At 42.3% G+C, this 19,838-nt stretch overlaps 1 protein-coding gene and 1 pseudogene across 2 annotated transcripts in view; one reads left to right on the forward strand and one right to left on the reverse strand.

Moving 5' to 3' along the window:
• The window catches only part of NEK5 (NIMA related kinase 5), a gene marked incomplete at its 3' end in the record, with an annotated part of 75,888 nt that extends 58,056 nt beyond the window's left edge, over window positions 1-17,832 (reverse strand). The window contains 2 exon segments of the mRNA XM_081083910.1: window positions 15,640-15,778; window positions 17,766-17,832. Coding sequence (XP_080940036.1) covers window positions 15,640-15,756 — 117 coding nt within the window. The 5' untranslated portion in view covers window positions 15,757-15,778; window positions 17,766-17,832.
• Window positions 17,833-18,545: 713 nt separating this feature from the next.
• On the forward strand, window positions 18,546-19,513 carry LOC308513034 (protein YIPF5-like; annotated as a pseudogene). The gene has a single exon. The product of its transcript is annotated as a protein YIPF5-like (transcript).
• The last annotated feature ends 325 nt before the right edge of the window (window positions 19,514-19,838 follow it).

Here is a 19,838-nt window from a genome sequence, read left to right on the forward strand (position 1 = left end):
TAGAAGAAGAGAGCAAGATACTGAAAGCCTATTTGAAGAAATAATGACAGAAAACTTCCCCTACATGGTGAAAGAAATAGACTTACAAGTCCAGGAAGTGCAGAGAACCCCAAACCAAAGGAATCTAAAGAGGACCACACCAAGACACATCATAATTAAAATGCCAAGGGCAAAAGACAAAGAGAGAATATTGAAAGCAGCAAGAGAAAAAAAGTTAGTTACCTACAAGGGAGTACCCATACGACTCTCAGCTGATTTCTCAACAGAAACCATGCAGGCCAGAAAGGAGTGGCAAGAAATATTCAAAGTGGGAGAAACTAAGATGGCGGCATAGATAAACACCGGGAAATAGTCGCCTCCCACAGCAATTGAAAATTATCCCAAAGGACGGAGCAAACATCGTCCAGAACAACAGGAAGGCTGGCTGAGTGTAATTTCTACAACTAGAAGAAAAGAAAAGCACGCTGAGAGCCAGAGGAGCTGCGGAGGCTGAGTGCAGAGGTACGGCGGCGGCTCGCGCGCGCGGAAAGGGGGTGGCACCTGAGGACGCGGCTGTCATTTTGAATCACAAGCTCCCGACTGCTCTGATCTCCGGTTCTGGGAAGTCTCTGGGGACCCAGGACACATACGGGGAGAGGCTGCTCTCTCAGGCGGCAGCGGGCGAACTTGAGGGCGGATTTCCCTCAGAGGTGCTTGCAGCCATTACTGGGACACTGAGACGCGCGACTCCGGGCGCAGAGAATCAGCCATAGTTTCTTTCTCCGCCCTTTTGACTCCCTGAGACCCCGCCCCACCCCGGCTGCGGCAGAGGCTTTTGCATGTGAATGCCCCGGCCCTTTGCAACCTGATAATTACCTAACTGCAGCCGGGCCAACCAGACCCGGAACTTCCAAGAGAAGGCCCAAGGCCCCGCAGCGGCTTGCATTGCTTCACAGCTGAGCCTCTTCATGGCCCGGCTGTGAGGCCTCAGGCAGGGGCTGAATTAGTACCTCCTTAGATCCAGGAACCACTGTACCCAGTGGTCAGAGGGGGACCATTCTCCCACTTCAGACACAGCTGCTTCCCACAGCCAATTGGCCTGGAGGTCAATTCCTCCCAGTGATCCTACATCAACCAAGGCACCAAGAGTACACCAAGAGTGTCCACCCCAGGAAACTGGGGAGGCTGAGCTACTGGGCCCTACAGGACACCTGGCGCGCAGGGCCACTCTATCAACACAGGGAAGCAGCCAAAATGCGGAGACAGAGAAACAGGTCACAATTGTCAGAAACGGAGGAGGACAGACGACTGGATATAGAGTTCAAGGCCACGTTTATAAGGTTTGTCAAGAATTTTATGGAAACCGCCGATAAATTTAATGAATCCCTCAAGGAGTATAGTGAGACCATGGAGGACATGAAAAAGGACCAACTAGAAATTAAGCATACACTGACTGAAATAAAGAATATTTTACAGAGATCCAACAGCAGACAAGAGGATCCCAAGAATCAAGTCAAAGATTTGAAATACAAAGAAACAAAAAATACCCAACCGAAAAAGAAAAAAGAAAAGAGATTCAAAAAGTATGAAGACAGTGTAAGGAACCTCTGGGACAACTTCAAGCGTACCAACATCAGAATTATAGGGGTACCAGAAGGAGAGAGAGGGCAAGATATTGAAAACCTTTTTGAAGAAATAATGACAGAAAACTTCCCCCACCTGGTGAAAGAAATGGACCTACAAGTCCAAGAAGCGCAGAGAACCCCAAACAAAAGGAATCCAAAGAGGACCACACCAAGACACATCATAATTAAAATGCCAAGAGCAAAAGATAAGGAGAGAATCTTAAAAGCAGCAAGAGAAAGAAACTCAGTTACCTACAAGGGAATACCCATCCGACTGTCAGCTGATTTCTCAACAGAAACCATGCAGGCCAGAAGAGAGTGGCAAGAAATATTCAAAGTGATGAATACCAAGAACCTAGAACCAAGATTACTTTATCCAGCAAAGTTATCATTCAGAATTGAAGGTCAGATAAAGAGCTTCACAGATAAGGAAAAGCTAAAGGAGTTCATCACTACCAAACCAGCATTATATGAAATGCTGAAAGGTATTCTTTACGAAGAGGAAGAAGAAAAAGGAACTCTTACCATTTGCCACAGCATCAATGGAACTGGAGAGAGGATAAATACCACAAGATCTCACTTATTTGTGGAATATAATGAACAACATAAACTGATGAACAAGGACTGATCCAGAGACGGAGAGGCTTTGATTGGACTGTCGGGCCTTGGAGGGAAGGTAGGGGAGGGTGGGGGCAAGGGGGAAGGATCAACCAAAGGACTTATATGCAAGCATATAGGACTAACCAATGGACACGGACAACGGGGGGGTGAGGGGATGAGCGGGGGGTGGGGGGGGTAGAGGGTACACATATGTAATATCTTAATCAATAAAAAAAAAAAAATTCAAAAAAAAAAAGAAATATTCAAAGTGATGAATACCAAGAACCTACAACCAAGATTACTTTATCCAGCAAAGCTATCATTCAGATTTGAAGGTCAGATAAAGAGCTTCACTGATAAGAAAAAGCTAAAGGAGTTCATCACCACCAAACCACTATTATATGAAAGGCTGAAAGGTATTCTTTAAGAAGAGGAAGAAGAAAAAAGGTAAAGATAAAAATTATGAACAACAATTACATATCTATCAACAAGTGAATCTAAAAATCAAGTGAATAAAAAATCTGATGAACAGAGTAAACTGGTGAATATAATAGAATCAGGGGCATAGAAAGGGAGTGGACTGAGAGTAACCAAGATGGCGGCATAAGGTACAAACCTTTACGTGCTGCCCCCCACAACAACATTCAAACTACAACTATAAGACAAAACAGCTATCATCCAGAACCACGGGAAAGCTGACCAAGTGGAAGTTGTACAACTAGAAGGAAAGAAAAAAGCACATTGAGACCAATTAGGAGGTGCAGAGACACCAAGAACAGAGGTACGGAGGCGTGTGCGAGGCAGCTGCACCTGGATGCGCGTTTTTTTTTCAATCGGAAGGGGATACAAGCTCTCGAATGCACTGAACTCATTTACGGTGAGACTCTGGGGTCCCAGACTCCTACCGGCAGAAACTGGACTATCTTACAGCGGGTCGGAAAGCAAGGGTGTCTTTCTCACAGAGCTGCTTGCAGGGATCATTGTTGCTATGGGCGCGCGGGACTCAGGGACGCAGAGACACGGAGTCTGTGGAGACAACTGAGGACAGCCATTGCTGTTTGCTCCATCCTGGTGATTCTATGAGACCCCGCCTCACTCAATTTACATCCCCACCTAAGTGGTGCACGCTGCACAAAGCAATCACCTGCACTTTTGCAGCCTAACAAACTGCAGCTGGGTCAGAGAGCTCCAAAACTTCCAAACTACAAACAAAGAGGAGAAATCTGCTGATATTGCTGTAGCTCCTGCTGGATGGACTCACACAGTGGTTGACTTGGAGATCCAGGAGCCAGGGTACTCCTGGTCAGCTACCAGATTTCAACTCCTCACATCCATAAGGGACACACTGAAGAAGCAGACTCAGTGAGCACCAAAGCCCCACTGAAGCAAGTCCTACCCCATAAGGGTGTCTCCAGCACAGCAGTTCTTCCACTGTAGACACAGTGGGTCCTTGCAGTCAGCCAAAAATGCGAAGACAAAGAAACATGTCATAAATGAAAGAAATGGCCGAAACCGGTTTGGCTCAGTGGATAGAGCGTCGGCCTGCGGACTGAAAGGTCCCAGGTTCGATTCCGGTCAAGGGCATGTACCTGGGTTGCGGGCATATCCCCAGTAGGAGATGTGCAGGAGGCAGCTGATCGATGTTTCTCTCTCATCGATGTTTCTAACTCTCTATCTCTCTCCCTTCCTCTCTGTAAAAATACAATAAAATATATTTAAAAAAAAATAAATGAAAGAAATGGAGGAAAGCAAACTAATGGAGGACATAGAGTTCAAAACCACAGTTATAAGGTTACTCAAGAATCTTCTACAAACCTCCGAGGAACTTAGTGAGACCTTCAAGGATCTTAATGAAAATGCCAAAAAAATGGAAAAGGACCAGACAGAAATTAAACATACATTGACTGAAATGAAAAATAATATACAGAGATCCAACAGCAGACTAGAGGACCCCAAAAATCAAGCCAAAGATTTGAAATACGAAGAAGCAAAAAACATCCATCCAGAAAAGCAAAATGAAAAAAGAATCCAAAAATATGAAGACAGTGTAAGGAGCCTCTGGGACAACTTCAAATGTAGCAACATCCGAATTATCAGGGTGCTAGAAGAAGAAGGCAAGATACTGAAAGCCTATTAGAAGAAATCATGACAGAAAACTTCCCCTACATGGTGAAAGAAATAGACTTACAAGTCCAGGAAGCGCAGAGAACCCCAAACAAAAGGAATCCAAAGAGGACCACACCAAGACACATCATAATTAAAATGCCAAGAGCAAAAGACAAAGAGAGAATCTTAAAAGCAGCAAGAGAAAGACAGTCAGTTACCTACAAGGGAGTACCCATACGACTGTCAGCTGATTTCTCAACAGAAACCATGCAGGCCAGAAGGGAGTGGCAAGAAATATTCAAAGTGATGAATACCAAGAACCTACAACCAAGATTACTCTACCCAGCAAAGCTATCATTGAAGAATTGAAGAATTGAAGGTCAGATAAAGAGCTTCACAGACAAGAAAAAGCTAAAGGAGTTCATCACCACCAAACTAGGATTATATGAAATGCTGAAGGATATTCTTTAAGAAGAGGAAGAAGAAGAAAAGGTAAAGATAAAAATTATGAACAACAAAGTGACAACAAATAAATATCTATCAACAAGTGAACCTAAAAATTAAGTCAGAATAAACTGGTGAATATAAAAGAAGCAGGGGCATAGAAAGGGAGTGGACTGACAATTCTTGGGGGGAAGAAGGTTTGGGAGGTGCGGGAAGAGACTGGACAAAAATCTGAGGACAGTGGCAGGGGGTAAGGGCATGGGGTGGGGTGGGAACCAGGAGGAGGGGGACTGGGGGGGGGGGGGGAGAGGAACATCTGTAATAATCTGAACAATAAAGATTAATTAAAAAACAAAACAAAACAAAACAAAACAAGAAAGAGAGTGGCCTGACAATTCTCGGTGGGGAAAGGGGTGTGGGGGTGGGGGAAGAGACTGGACAAAAATCGTGCACCTATGGATGAGGACAGTGAGGGCGGGTAAGGGCAGAGGGTGGGGTGGGAACTGGGTGGAGGGGAGTTATGGGGGGAGAAAAGAGGAACAACTGTAATAATCTGAACAATAAAGATTTATTTTAAAAAAATAAAGGAAAGTTACTTTAATATTTATCTTTCAGCTAAGAAATTCTTTATAAATATGCAATAGGTCAGCAGCAATCACCACTGAGAAGAAACAAAATATATAAAATATGAAAATGTGTCATATACCGCATAAATCAGATCAGTAAAGTTCTTTATTAAGATTACCATGTTTTTCATTCACATAAAAATTGTCTCTTGTGACTTCCTTTATTTTTTAATCCTCACCTCCTGAGGTTATGTTTATTGATTTTAGAGAGAGAGTGGAAGAGGAGGAAGAGAGAGACATAAAAGTGAGAAACATCAATCTGTTGCCTGTCATATGCACCCCAACCTAGAATTGAACCTGAAACCTTGGTATGTGTCCTGACTGGGAATCAAACCCGTAACCTTTTGGTGTATGGGACAATGTTCCAACCAACTCAGCCACCTAGCCAAGGTGTGACTTCTTTTATACTTACTGTATTTTCTTATTATTCCATTAATCATCTATGGACAGCACTTTTCAAATGTTTTAGTGCCAATGGCAGTAGTCATACCTCATTTCCACCATTTCATCCTCATCTTGGCACTTTGCTAACTTGTCATTTCTACCCTGGTTATCAGCCCAGCTGCCCCACTTTCTGGCCTCCATGAATCACCTGTTCCTCTCCACTGCTCCCGCTGTAATGTTCTTTATCATTGGCTCACACATAATGTATGTGTGTTCCCAAATTTCTCACCCTCACTTAGGAATAATTTTTTTTAATTAACATTCTCAATCCCAGCTATACTGCCTCCTATCTATGTATCCTTCAGTAAGTTATTTAACCCTCTAAGCTTAGGTATTTTTCACCCCAATTTAAAAGCTTCTGCACAGCAAAAGAAACCAGCATAAAATTGGAAAGGAAACCCTCTGCATGGGTATTAAACTGATGTAGGGGAATCGTAGTAGGGTAGAAAGAAGCTAGGAAAATCCCTGGACAAATGGAATGGGGAAACTGAGACAAGAAAATTAAACAAGGTCAAACATTTTGAGCAGCTTGTGAATCACAAGACCTTATCTACCCCAACCAAGGACACTTGACAGCAATGGTTTTATACCTTCCTCCCTAACTAGAAAATACATAGTTTAAATCAACCTGACCTGGGAAAATAGGAAAAAAAATACCCAGTTAATGCCATTTGTGCCAGCTAAACCCAAGGACAGGTGAAGTTGGGGAATAAATAACAAAAACCCCCATCAAAGCCAGACAGACCTGAGATAAAAGTAAAACAGTAAAACAGACCAAAGAATAACCCCAAACTCCCCCTATTCACTCATTTTGATGCATCAGCATATTAAAAGTACACCTAGAAAGCTGATGAATATTCTACTAAAACCCTCCCCTAAGATTCTTGCCTGCAGAAAAAAAAAAAAAGATAAAAAGCCCACAGGACAAAGACTCAATGCAGCTCGCTCTAGAGCATGCCCATGCACCTTCCCAGGGTCCCCACGAGACTTGCAGCCAGGGGAGCAGTGGGCAGTGGCAGTTCCACCAGGGCTCACCCCTGATCCTGTCTCCAAGGCCCCCTTTTTCTCTGACTTCCCAATGAGCTAAAGCAGCCCCACCTTGGCTCATTTATTTCCAATAACATTTCTAGAGAGTTAACGCAGAGCACTGCCTAGGCTTTCCCCTGTTGTTTCTCCTACCCCAGTTTCTTCCTTTGTTTCACTGTCCCCAGCATTAATAAGCACACTCCCTATAAAACCCATCTGGACTCGTGTTGCAAAATCTTTCCTACACAAAGTCAAGAACCACACACTACAGGAGGCCTGAGGCAGACCTGCTCCCGGCCGGCCCCTGTCCCGTAACAGAATCACTTAGTAAGTTGCATAAATGTCTAATCTATTTACATAAATGTACATCTAAAACTAATATAATATTGGATGTCAACTGTAATTAAAAAATAAAAAATAATTTTAAAAAAGGAGTCCAAAACACGCCACAACGTCAATAAATTCTCAAAACTAATACTAAATACTAAGTAATGTATTTAAATGAAAAAAAGAAAAGAAAATATTAGTTTTTTGGTACTTGTAACAAAATAAGCAATTTAAGTGTGGGGTCTAGAGTTTACTGAGTAGAGAAGCATTGGAAAGTTGAGAAGTTCTCAAGAAAAGAAGTAATAAAAAAACTGTTATAAGACAGTAAGGAGCCAGGAAAATTCCAGAGCAAGATAAATTTGCCAGGTGCTTCTCATGAATTCAGGGAAGGCCACAACGAAATAAAAAGAGGGACTTTGAGAATTAATCTGCCCCAAAATATTCAGCAGAGGAATTCTGAAGCCTATAGACAGGGTATATAATGCCTCAAACCCCCACGCCACTCACTCTTCCAATGAGCTGAGAGCCCGTCTGCGCCTCATAAACCAAATGTAAAGATTTGCTTGCCTTGCTTCTTTAATAAAGATGCTTTAATTTCTTTAATAAAATTGGCTTAATCACAATGCAACCAAGGTCTCCCATATACATTCATTTATACGAGAGAAGATAAGAATCAAGGTTGGAATCCTTCCAACTCTGGGGGCTGTTAGGTAACACCTCTCTGGTGTCTGAGAAGTGCCTCTCACAAAACTACATTAGAGTAAAAAGGAAGAAAGAGATAATAAGTATTAATACTGCGACACAGATGTTGCTAGGCAAACCTGATAACATAAACAAGTATGGGAAAGTGAGAATAATGAGGCCTACTATAACATTCTACCTATCTATGGCAGGGAGATAAAGGTTGTTCTGAATAAAAGGATGAAAAACAATCAGTGCTATATTATTATAAAAATAAAGTAAACGTTTGATGATCTCTATGCAAGAATGGGAGAGATATTATGAAATGCATTAATACAGATGTCCCCCCAAAATGTATACACACTTTAACAGTGCTCAATTCTGAAAATGAAATGTATTTTAATAAATACCGCCTTTATAATTAAGTGTGTGTATACATTATTTTGGGACACCCTATACATATTTTTTGCACAGGATTTGTTAGGTAGGACAGGGATCTCAAGGTCTGAGCAGTTCTTACAAAATGCTGTTCTTGCTAAATGTTAAAATGTAGCACAGTATTTTGCAGAGGCAGCTGTAACTTGACCAGAACCTAACAGATAGTTTAGCCAACTGCCAAGAAGAAATCAACCTGTAATTGGCCAAATAGTATATGTTTGTTTTTTTTTTTTTTAAATATATTTTATTGATTTTTTTACAGAGAGGAAGGGAGAGAGATAGATAGTTAGAAACATCGATGAGAGAGAAACATCGATCAGTTGCCTCCTGCACATCCCCCACTGGGGATGTGCCCGCAACCCAGGCACATGCCCTTGACCGGAATCGAACCCGGGACCTTTCGGTCCGCAGGCCGACGCTCTATCCACTGAGCCAAACCGGTTTCGGCCCAAATAGTATATATAAATAATGGCTAGGCCTCCCCTCCAGGACATAGAGCTGTGGATGTGAACCCGTCTCCTTGCTGCAAGTAAATAAAACACCCTAAGGACAACCATACCTTGTTCTCGAACAGAGCACTCCAGGAGGCAAACCCCTTGAGTTTGGGTAACAGATTCACATCCCAAATAGTTTTTTCTTTACTTAAAATTAAAATGGTTTTATACTAATAGTATTCATGCAATTAAATAAATTAAAAGATTCTTTTAAGAATTTTCAGCTGAACCGGTTTGGCTCAGTGGATAGAGCGTTGGCCTGCGGACTGAAGGGTCCCAAGTTTGATTCTGGTCAAGGGCATGTACCTTGGCTGCGGGCACATCCCAGTAGGGGGCGTGCAGGAGGCAGCTGATCGATCTCTCTCATTGATGTTTCTAGCTCTCTGTCCCTCTCCCTTCTTCTCTGTGAAAAATCAATAAAATATTTTAAAAAAGAGAATTTTCTTTAATTGTTAAACTCTGTCATTACTGGAGTTAAATTTGGCCAATACAAATCTATTAACAAGTTTAATTATGAAGTTAAATAGTCTTAAGTATGATGTACGGTACACCTACATATAAATGAAAATTGAGCACAAGGACAATTTACTATGGGAGCTGTACTGGAAGATTTATGAAAGCATGTGAAATTGCACCTGAAACTGTGTTATTAGTGAATATACTAAATTTATTGTACTTGATGAATGAATGTAATTAATCTAGTCAAAGTTAGTTTGATTTAAATGTCTAAACAATGTCTCTCTTTTTAATTTGTAATTTGTACTATTTATTGGGGGTATTCTTAGACTGTAGGAGTTACAATCAATGTGTGATTTTATTTTATAGAATCATATAATATGATGTTAATTTTTATAAGTGATATTTAGATAATTCTAACAACAGTATATTTGACAATCTATTAAATGTTTTGCATTGGAAAAATGGTTTTATTCTTCTTAAATATGCACTAGCTTAACAACAGAACTGAAAGTATCTATACATTTAATCATTTACCCAGTAAGAATTTACTGAATGCCTGCTGATATAAAGTATTATTAGGTGCTGTGTGGAATATCAAGACATATGAGACATGGATTCTGCCTGCAAAAAACACACAATTTAAGAAGAGGGAGAAGACACAAAATAAACAGCTAAAGCACATCAAAGTGAAAGGTACTTTACGGACAAAATAGGCAGGTTTAGGGAGTCTTAGGAATAAGGAGGGTCCATGGGGGAGGAATGCATAGGTGAGGGCTTGGAGCCACCAGAAGGCATACATTCACAGAGAATAGAAAAGTGCCACAGGATAAGGGGAGAGGAAGGCATACATTCACAGGGGATAAAGAAAAGTCACAGAGTATGGGGGAAAAAGGAAACATCTTCCCAGAGGACAGAGAAATGTGGACAGATGCTGGGAAGAGGGAAACACATTCACAGGAGATAGAGGAATGTTGCAAGATAAGAGGGAGAGGAAGAGGGGGGCACCCTGTGGGTTTTGGACTTTGAAGCTGATATTCTGCAGGAGTGACCAATTAGAAAAGCACGGGGCCATAAAATGGGGAAGGGGTCCAATTAGAAGGGAGCATGAAGAGACAAAGAACTACAGCATTTAGAAGCCTTAGAAAAAGGGGCTTAGTGGGTTACCCCCTTGGGAACCCCTCCCTACATGGGAGTCTGTATTTGCTTCCAATAAGTTTCCACCCTTTTACTAACAAGTCTTTTTAGTCGGAGAATTTTATTCTTCAGACTTCGTGAGGCAAGAACCCACAAGGGAGAGATCCACTCCCTGAACCCCACATTTCAAAAGTATAAAGCAATCAGTATCACAACAGCAGTACTTTAAAAAGCTATGGAGTTTACAGAGAAAGAGAGATTAGTGTTTAGAGTGGGAAGGCCCTGGAAAGTATCCTGGAGTTGAGGCTTGGACAAGTGGAACCTTGACGGCTGGAGATGGGCAGGCAAAGATCTTCTTGGAAGTAAGAACCCCAGTGGAAGAGCAAAGAAGCTGGAGTGAAAAGGATTTGTTACGTGAAAAAACAGAAGAGCACATGAAAGGGAGATTGGAAATGGAATTTGGGAACAAATTAGAGAGGGTGTCAAGACTACTCTGAAGAATGAAACTGTATAAAAGTACAAGGCAAAAATTACTAATAATCCCACATTCCACCTAGAAAATCACAAGCATGTCTTTTTCTCTTTTTATGTATGTGTGTGTGTGTGTGTGTGTGTGTGTGTGTGTGTGTGGGAGAGAGAGAGAGAGAGAGAGAGAGAATATTTTTATAAAGATTGCATTATTCTACACATAGTATTTTCTCAATTAGTAAAAGTTGTATTTTCCAAGTCGATACTTCACCTACAACATCACTTCTAAGAACCTCTTAGATTTATATAAATTATTTAATCAATCCCCTACTGTTGGACATTTGAAATGTTTCATAACTGTCTGTACATCTCTGGATATTTCCTTGGAACAAACTCCCAAACGTAGAACTAATGGATCCTAGCAAGTGTGCTTTTAACCTTTTCTTTTTCAAAATGAAGTTGGCTTTTTCTGCTTATACAAATAATGCAATTCATAATTTTAAAAACATAATATATATTCCATATTAAACTTCAGACAGTACAGAAAGAATGACAGAGATGACATCCTAATACACACACACACACACACACACACACACACAACTTGTTGTGGCCTGATAATTTTTCATCTTTACAACATATTGTGGACCTTACTCCTTGTCTGTAATACAGACAGGGAATGGTTCCTTCCAAGGCTTTGATACATTTGGATAAATTCCCCTCAGGGTGCTACCAATCTGTTAGCACTGTAGAGCAATATAATCCTTAATGGCCATTTGCAAGCTTCCTGCCACAGAAGAACAAAAGACCCGCAAAAACTTCCTAGACACTAAGAGTCAGACCATATAAGGAACTGAAACTGTCCTGATGGCACACTTGCATTCCACCTGCATTCCAAGCTCACCAGCTCAGTCCCCAAACTCACTAAGATCAAGTGTCCCACCAGCCCAGCGACTGCATGTAAGGATGAAACTCTAGCTCCTGGGTGCTGCCATCATGGACCCAATGTCCCCTAGGCTTGGTGCTGTGCAGCCCTTCCCTTTGGATGTCCTATCCCGCACCCCTTCCCTTAAATAAATTCAATTTTACTTTAATCACTGTCTGAGATGGCTACTTAGCCTACCCGTGCACCACCATGCCAACCCATCGTGTTCACCTTTCACAATCTACCTTCCCATCAGTAGAATAAGAGTGACTGCTTCCTCCCATTTTTATATTCTTTTCAGTCCTCCCCAAATGCATAAACAAAAGGTGACATTTATTGATTTATTTACATTAAGTAGTTTACAAATTAATTTGAAATTGTTATGGGTTATATCTTCAGTTATGGGTTTTATTTTGTTTTTTTATTTATAAAAAACTAGCACCTTTTAGTCAATACTTGCAAATATGTTTTATATTTTGTGAATTTCCTTTCAATTTATTCATGGCGGTTTTTTTGTCACACAGAAGCTTTGTATCTTTAAGTAGTCAAACTCAGCCATCTTTTCCTTTATGATTTCTGTCCCAGTGAAGGTTTGGGGACATAACTGGAGCATTATCAAAATTGTGCTATATGAAAGCTGGAGCCTTGAGAAAGCTACTGACTGATCCAAGGAACCCAGGAACAAAAGGAATTCAAAGTCAAGGAAGAGAAAGAGTCAACAGTATTTAACAAGAAATTTCATCTGGAAACGTTACAGGGCAGTGAGAAGCTAGATAAATTCCAGGGCAAGTGGAATAGGGAAACTAAGACAAGAATGTTAAAACAAGGCCAAACCGTGTGAACAATTTGCAACCAGCTTATAAACCGCAAGTCTGCAAGCCCTTACCTTTCCCAAGGACAGCTTGAAAGCAAATGGTTAATGACTCTCCAACTAAAAAATGCAGGAAAGGGGAGGGAGGAGTAAAAGGGCTGTTTTATTTTATTATTTTTTAGATATATTTTTATTGATTTCAGAGAGGAGGGGAGAGAGGTAAAAAATAACAATTATAAGAGAGAATCATTGATCAGCTGCCTTCTGCAAACACACATTAGGGATCAAGCACACAACATGGACATGTACCCTAACCAGGAATGGAACTGTAACCTCCTGGTTCATAGGTTGATGCTCAACCACTGAGCCACGCTGGCCAGGCAGGGCTGTTTTATTTTTTAACTCCCTAAACAGAGAAGCCAGCAGTTTCAAGGTTGGCAAGATAAAATTGCCAGGTACTTCTCATGAATTCTGGGAAGGCCACAACAAAGTAAAAAGGGACCTTGAGAATTAATCTGTACCAAGATATTCAGCAGAGGAATTTAAAAATCTATAGACAGGAGGGTATATAATGCTGTGAATCCCCACCCAATTCACTCCTCATATTAGCTAAGTGATGCTCATCTGTGTGCCTGGCCAGATGAAATAGATTTGCTTGCCTTGCTTCTTTAATAAATTTGATTGTTTTAATTGCTTTAATAATTGGCTTTATCACAATGCAATCAGGGTCCCTCATTTAAATTTAGGAGGCTGTCAGATAACAGCTTTTCTGGTGTTTTGGGTGCCTGTAAAGAGAAAAAATTCACAGATGACCCCAAGGTTTTGAGTCTGGATATCCTAAGGACATTGATGTCATTAACACAGTGAAGCACACAGCAGATGAAGTGGGTCTGCTTAGAAAAATGAGAAATTTCTACTTTGTTTGGGATATTTTTGTGGTCCCTTCCAAGATAGTCCTCAATGATCTTCACCCTTAATTCTTGATGCAAGATAATAAATGTTTATTGTTTAAGCCACTAAATTTGAGGCAATATGTTATACAATAGATTACTAAAAGAGATATGACTTGAAGGTATCTAGCAGGCAGATGAAATGCAGAGCTAGGGCGCTGGAAGGTATCAGGGCTGGAGAGAGGGTTTTAAGAGTGATCTGCTTAGTGGTCACAATTGAAGTGAGGTGATTATACAAAGTACAGAGATATGATGATACTGTAATAAGTTGGTTATTAATTAACAGGAAAGGCGCAAAGGGGAGGCCAGATAATATAGGCATGCCATTTGTTCCAGAAAGCTGCAGTTTAACACTCTCCACGTCTGTTTCCCATAGTTCCTGGGGGAAGTGACTGGACAAAGGAAGATGAGATGCATGCCCAGTAAGCCTAGGTGACATAGAGAGGGTGCCTGCCTGTCGGTCATTCCTGGAACAGGGCATTGGACAGAGTAGGCATACAGACATGGCCACCACTGCAGGTGCAGGAAAATTTGATATTTAAGCTCCTAAATAAAGAGCTTCTCTCTCATCTGCTTGCCCACGCACCTTGCTCTCTTGTTGTGCTCCCCCGCATTCGCCCACATGGCCAGGTGGACCACACACAATGGACTAATGGGCTACAACTAGCTTGATGCTACATCGAACCCAGCTCCACCATGGAACAGCAATTCTGAACACTGGCTTTGCTTTTAGCTCTGCTGGATTTCCAGCTGCACCTTTTCCAGGACTGGTTTAAGGGAAATGGGACTTTGGAAAACAAGGGATATAACTCCACGAAAATAAAGCTTTCTACCACATCTCATCCTCCCCTGGGGGCCTCCAGAAATTCTTATTCCAGTGGCGCCCAAGAACTCCACTTCCACTAGCAATGGAGAAATTCCACCTGCGCAATTCTCCAATAACAATGAGAGTCAACAAAGGATATATAGAAGGTGAGTAGACAGAGAGGCCTGAGAAAAAGTAGTCAGATAAACAAGGAAGTGAGCAGAATAATGTCATAAAAGGAAGCACTGACAGACACTAGAATAAGAGGACATTAGTAGAAGTAAACCATCGATCCATGAAAGGGGCCCTATTTTGGTAAATAAAGCATTCTCTTGGAAGTTAATCATCTATACTTTCAGCTTTGATGTAAGTTTGGTTAGTCCTCTCTTTTTTTCTTTTTTGCAATTTTTTAAACTGTGATAAAATAAATATAACAAAATTTATAACATTTTAACCATTTTTAGGTGTCCAAATCAGTGGCATTATTGCCATTGTGCAGCTTGAGTAGTCCATTTTGCAGACATTATGTATAAATCTTTTTCTGCTGCTCTCATTTAGAAATCCTCTAGAACAGGGCTGGGGAACCTTTTTTCTGCCAAGTGTCATTTGGATATTTATAACATCATTCATGGGCCATACAAAATTATCAACTTAAAAATTAGCCTGCTACATTTGGTCAAACATTTAATTAACTCACCCCTAATGTCTCGGCAGGGCCAGACCGAATGATTTCGAGGACCTCACACAGTGCACTGGCAAAATAGAAGTCAGCAATAGAGGAAGGCAGTACCTCATGGGCCTTGCAGGCCACCCAAGAGGTGCCATAGGAGCCAAGGTGATGCGGGTTCTTTTCTTTTCATTCTTGATTTCTTTTTCACACATATATATATGTGTGTGTATGTATATATAGTTATTGTTATTGATTTCAGAGACGAAGGGAGAGGTAGAGAGAGATAAAAATATCAATGATGAAAGAAAATCATTGCTGGGCAGCCTCCTGCATGCCTCATACTGGGGATTGAGCCTGAAACCTAGGCATGTGCCCTGACGGGGGGAATCGAACTGTGACCTCCTGGTTTATAGGTCAGTGCTCAACCACTGAGCAACACTTAATTTTTTAAATAAGATTATTGGTTGCTATTTGGACAATGGATTTATGAGGTGGAGTGAACAAGAGTCAACTAGCTCATACTTGCAAAAAAAAGACCCCAAAAAAGTGTTTCCTTTAAATATTGGATTAAAAGCCAGCTGAATAGACCACTGAGTATAAATAGGAATTTGAATTTCTTAGTTTTACCTTTGCAAAATTGATCTCTTTTATAACACAGTGCTTGCTATCTGATTTCCCTTTGGCCAAGTATGCTTTCCCAAAGGCACCTTCCCCAATGACCTTAATCACATCATATTTATCCATGGTTTCCAATGCATGAAGTTTCCTGAAATTAGAGAAATGAAATTTTATTGCACCTTTTTCATAAACATTAACAAAGTCAGAAAATTGACCACTAAAATGTAAAAGCACTCATTTTGCTAAAACTTTCCTTCGGACCTCAACCAAGACAGTCAAATAACTTTCCAGGTGGCCACAGGTAACAACCAAAATGAGACGGAGCTTCCTGGTGGGCTCCAGAGGTCAGACTTGGGTTGTTGCTCAGCTTTGGAACACTCTAGTGAGCGTGGGCATTATCGCCTCTATAAAACAGGAATGTTCCTATGCCTGCGGAATTTACAATCCAGCTTTTCTCAGTAATGAAGTACTGCCCCCTAGGGGGCCTTTTGGAAATTAATGGCGTTTGGTGGTTTTTTTTGTGGGTTTTTTTCGTGGTTTTTGTTTTGTTTTGGTTTGGGGGTTTTTTGTTTTGTTTTTTTCTGTTCTCCTTGGAGATGGAGAGGCACCGTTTTGTGTGTGTGTGTGTGTGTGTGTGTGTGTTTGTGTGTGTGTGTGTGTGTGTGTTTCTGTTCTCCTCAGAGATGGAGAGGCAGCGAGGAATTTAGGAGCAGTTAGGGAGTGGGACACTAAGATTCCGAGATACAAGGGATGGTCCGGACAATAAAGGATTATCCCGCGGCCCTACATTAGAAAGTCTCCCACACATTCATGTCCGTGGAAAAATCCGCATATCTGCAGCAAGAACCCAACTCTATTTTACATATGAATACAAAGCAATTTTTACACAGTTTTAATGAACAATTTTCGAGGGATGCAACTACACGCAAATCAAGGCTTAACTGCACTTCGTTTTGTTTGGAAGTTTATCCAAGAACTCTTCACCGTTTTGGGGGGTGTTTTTTGGAAAGTCACGCCACCACTGGCCTCTGCTAGTAGCTGAAACCGTCGTGGTCAGGTGACTCCCTGGCAGGGTGTGGGCACCTGGCTACAGCAGTTCGAGTGTAGCAGCAACAAGCATTTACAGATGGAAATATTTTATTATAAATTGTTTCCTTGCATTTCCCCTTTATACTCTAGTTAGGGTCTAATGTTGACTTCTTAAAACTGAATGAGCAGGCTGGTTATTTTTTTAAACCATTTTTTAAAGTTGATTTTCAGAAAGAGGAAGGAGGGGAGAGAGAGAGAAACATTGATGTGAGAGAAACATCCATCAGCTGCCTCTCACCTGTGAGGACCTGGGATCCTACCTGAAACCTGGGTGGTTGCTCTGACCTGGAATCAAACCCGCCACCTTTTGGTGTAGGGAGGACGCTCCAACCAACTGAGCCACACCGGCCAGGGCGCTTATGCTCTAGAGCAGCGGTTCTCAACCTGTGGGTCGCAACCCATTGGAGGTCGCCTAAGACCATCGGAAAACACATATATAATTACATATTGTTTTTGTGATTAATCACTATGCTTTAATTATGTCCAATTTGTAACAATGAAAATACATCCTGCATATCAGATAATTACATGACGATTCATAACAGTAGCAAAATTACAGTTATGAAGTAGCAACGAAATAATTTTATGGTTGGGGGTCACCACAACATGAGGAACTGTATTAAAGGGTCGCGGCACTAGGAAGGTTGAGAACCACTGCCCTAGAGTAACTTTGTCAGGGTAGGAAGGGGGTAGATTGGATGTGATGGGGCACCAGCTCCGCACCCACAGGAAAATGCGGACACCCGAATTTTGAGGGAAGCAGATAGGGAATCCAAACTCAAGGGCAGCAGCGCGGGAACTACGGCCCCCTGACGCTCCCGAGGTGGCACCAGGGGGTGAAAGCCCCAGGTTTGGGGGAAAATCCTCCTTTAGGAACACTCCGGAAGGAATTGAGTGCGCTGCGCATTGCCATGGAGACCGACGCACAGGAGACCGCTCCTCTGCCGCCTGGTCTCCTGGGGTATGAGCTCCATTCCTTTCCCTGAGGATCCCAGAGCCCTGGGGAGCAGCCCGGGGTAAGGACTAGGGGGCCCGCCGCCGCATACCTGCTCCCGGGCTGCGCGGGGCGAGGGAAGCCTCCCGGGGGACTGCGTCCGGGCCGCTGGGCGGAGCCGCGTCGGGGCGGGGGCGGGGCGGGGGCGGGGCGGGGACCCGGCCCGGAGACGGGGGTTCCACCGTCCACCCGGAGGAGGGGTCAGCAGCCAGCGAGTTTGGAGACCTAGCGTGTCATCTCCGGTTGCCTTAAGTCGGAACTCAGCAAGCACACGGTTCCGGTTCTCGCTTGCGGCGTACCAGATTCTTTGCACACATTATCTCTATTCTTTACAATAACCCAGCAGAGTAGTGGACGCCCAGTTTTACAAATGGGCTAAATTGAGACAGGAAGTTTCTTGTGCAAGGTCTCAAATCCTGTCGAGATGGGCACTTGGAATGGAATCCTACCATTCAGTCCACAGCCGGCGGCCTCCCTTGGGGTCCTCTTAGAAAACTGGCTGCTGCTCCCTTCCCCTTACCCCCCACTATTCCTCATTTCAGATTGCACATTAAGCTGCTAAAACGATTCATTACATGTTCAGTAATTGAGAAGGATGTAATTTCCAGCGACTATAAATACTGACACAAGTAAAACATACAAATGGAATCCAGATACCATGGCAATTTGAAACCCACCATTAGCTATTAAAAATAATAAATACAAAAGCTCGGCAGTTTTTCAGCCTGTGACGTGTAGCATGGGGCCAATTCAGGATCTTGAGCTGAGTTGGGGTGGGGGGTAGTTGGGGCTGCTGGAGTTATTGTCACGGCTTCCAGTTTGATCATTTGCAATGCCAGGCTTTGAGAACTTAAACACGGATTTCTACCAGACAAGTTACAGCATCGGTGGCCGGTCACAGCAGTCCTATGACTGTGGAGGAAGGGACTGAGCGCGCTGCGCATTGCCCTGGAGTGTCTGGCTGTGGCCACTCGCAAGGTCCGTACGTCCCTCCCGACGTGATGCGGCCGCCTCAGCCATACGCCAGGCAGATTCCCTCCCAGCTCCGGCATATACTCCAGCTGCTCCCCAGCCACTCCATGGAAACGGCTTTGAGGATGAACCACTTTTACTGGAAGAATCAGGTATCAATTTTGACCACATCTGGCATAAAACACTAACAGTGTTACACCCATTAAAAGTAGCAGATGGCAGCATCGTGAATGAGGCTCACCTGGCAGGAACCATGGTGTTTTGCTTTGCCTTTGGAGTCATATTGTTACTGGCTGGCAAAATCCAGTTTGGTTATGTATATGGGATCAGTACAATTGAATGTCTAGGAATGCTTTATTAAACTTAATGAGTATGACAGGTATTTCATTTGGTTGTGTGGGAAGTGTCCTTAGATATTGTCTTCATCCTGTGATCCTACTTTTCAGTGTCGTGGTGATATTTTCTTTGCAATAAATGGTAGGAATCATTCTCACTGCTGGAATTACTGGATGGTGTGGTTTTTCTCCAAACCTTTCATTTTTCTGCTTTCAAAATTTTTTATTTCTGCATTAGCCATGGAAGGAAAGCAACTTCCAATAGCATATCTCTGTGCTTTGTTATATGAAATCTTTGCCCTAATTTCCATTTTGTTTTTTTTTTTAAATGTTTTTATTGATTTTAGAGAGAAGGAAGGGAGGGAGGGAAGGAGGGAGGGAGGGAAGGAAAGAGGGAAGGAGGGAGGGAGGGAGGGACATTGATGTGAGAGAAATATCGATCAGTTGCCTCCCATACGCAACCCAACCAGGGATCAAACCCGCAACTGGGGCATGTGCCCTGACCAGGAATCCAACCAATGACCTTTTGGTGCACCTGACAATGCTCAACCAACTGCACCACACCAGCCAGGGCTTATTTCCATATTTTTGAACTGAATTTATCTGGGATGCAAACATAATTGGGCCAAATATACAAAAAGAACCTCAAACTCTTAAATAGGACCAGCAAACTGCTGCATTGCAACTCTCAGGCAGATCTAACATTTGACTATTGGAACAGTGGAAGTAAAGATGTATCTTTTGTTCATTTTTATAGAACTTTTGAATACTACATTGGATTTACCTACAGATTCGCTTTAAGTGCTTGTGCTTACACA

Source organism: Myotis nattereri (assembly GCF_964212035.1).
Source record: "Myotis nattereri genome assembly, chromosome: 2".
In the NCBI taxonomy this organism is placed as follows: domain Eukaryota; kingdom Metazoa; phylum Chordata; class Mammalia; order Chiroptera; family Vespertilionidae; genus Myotis; species Myotis nattereri.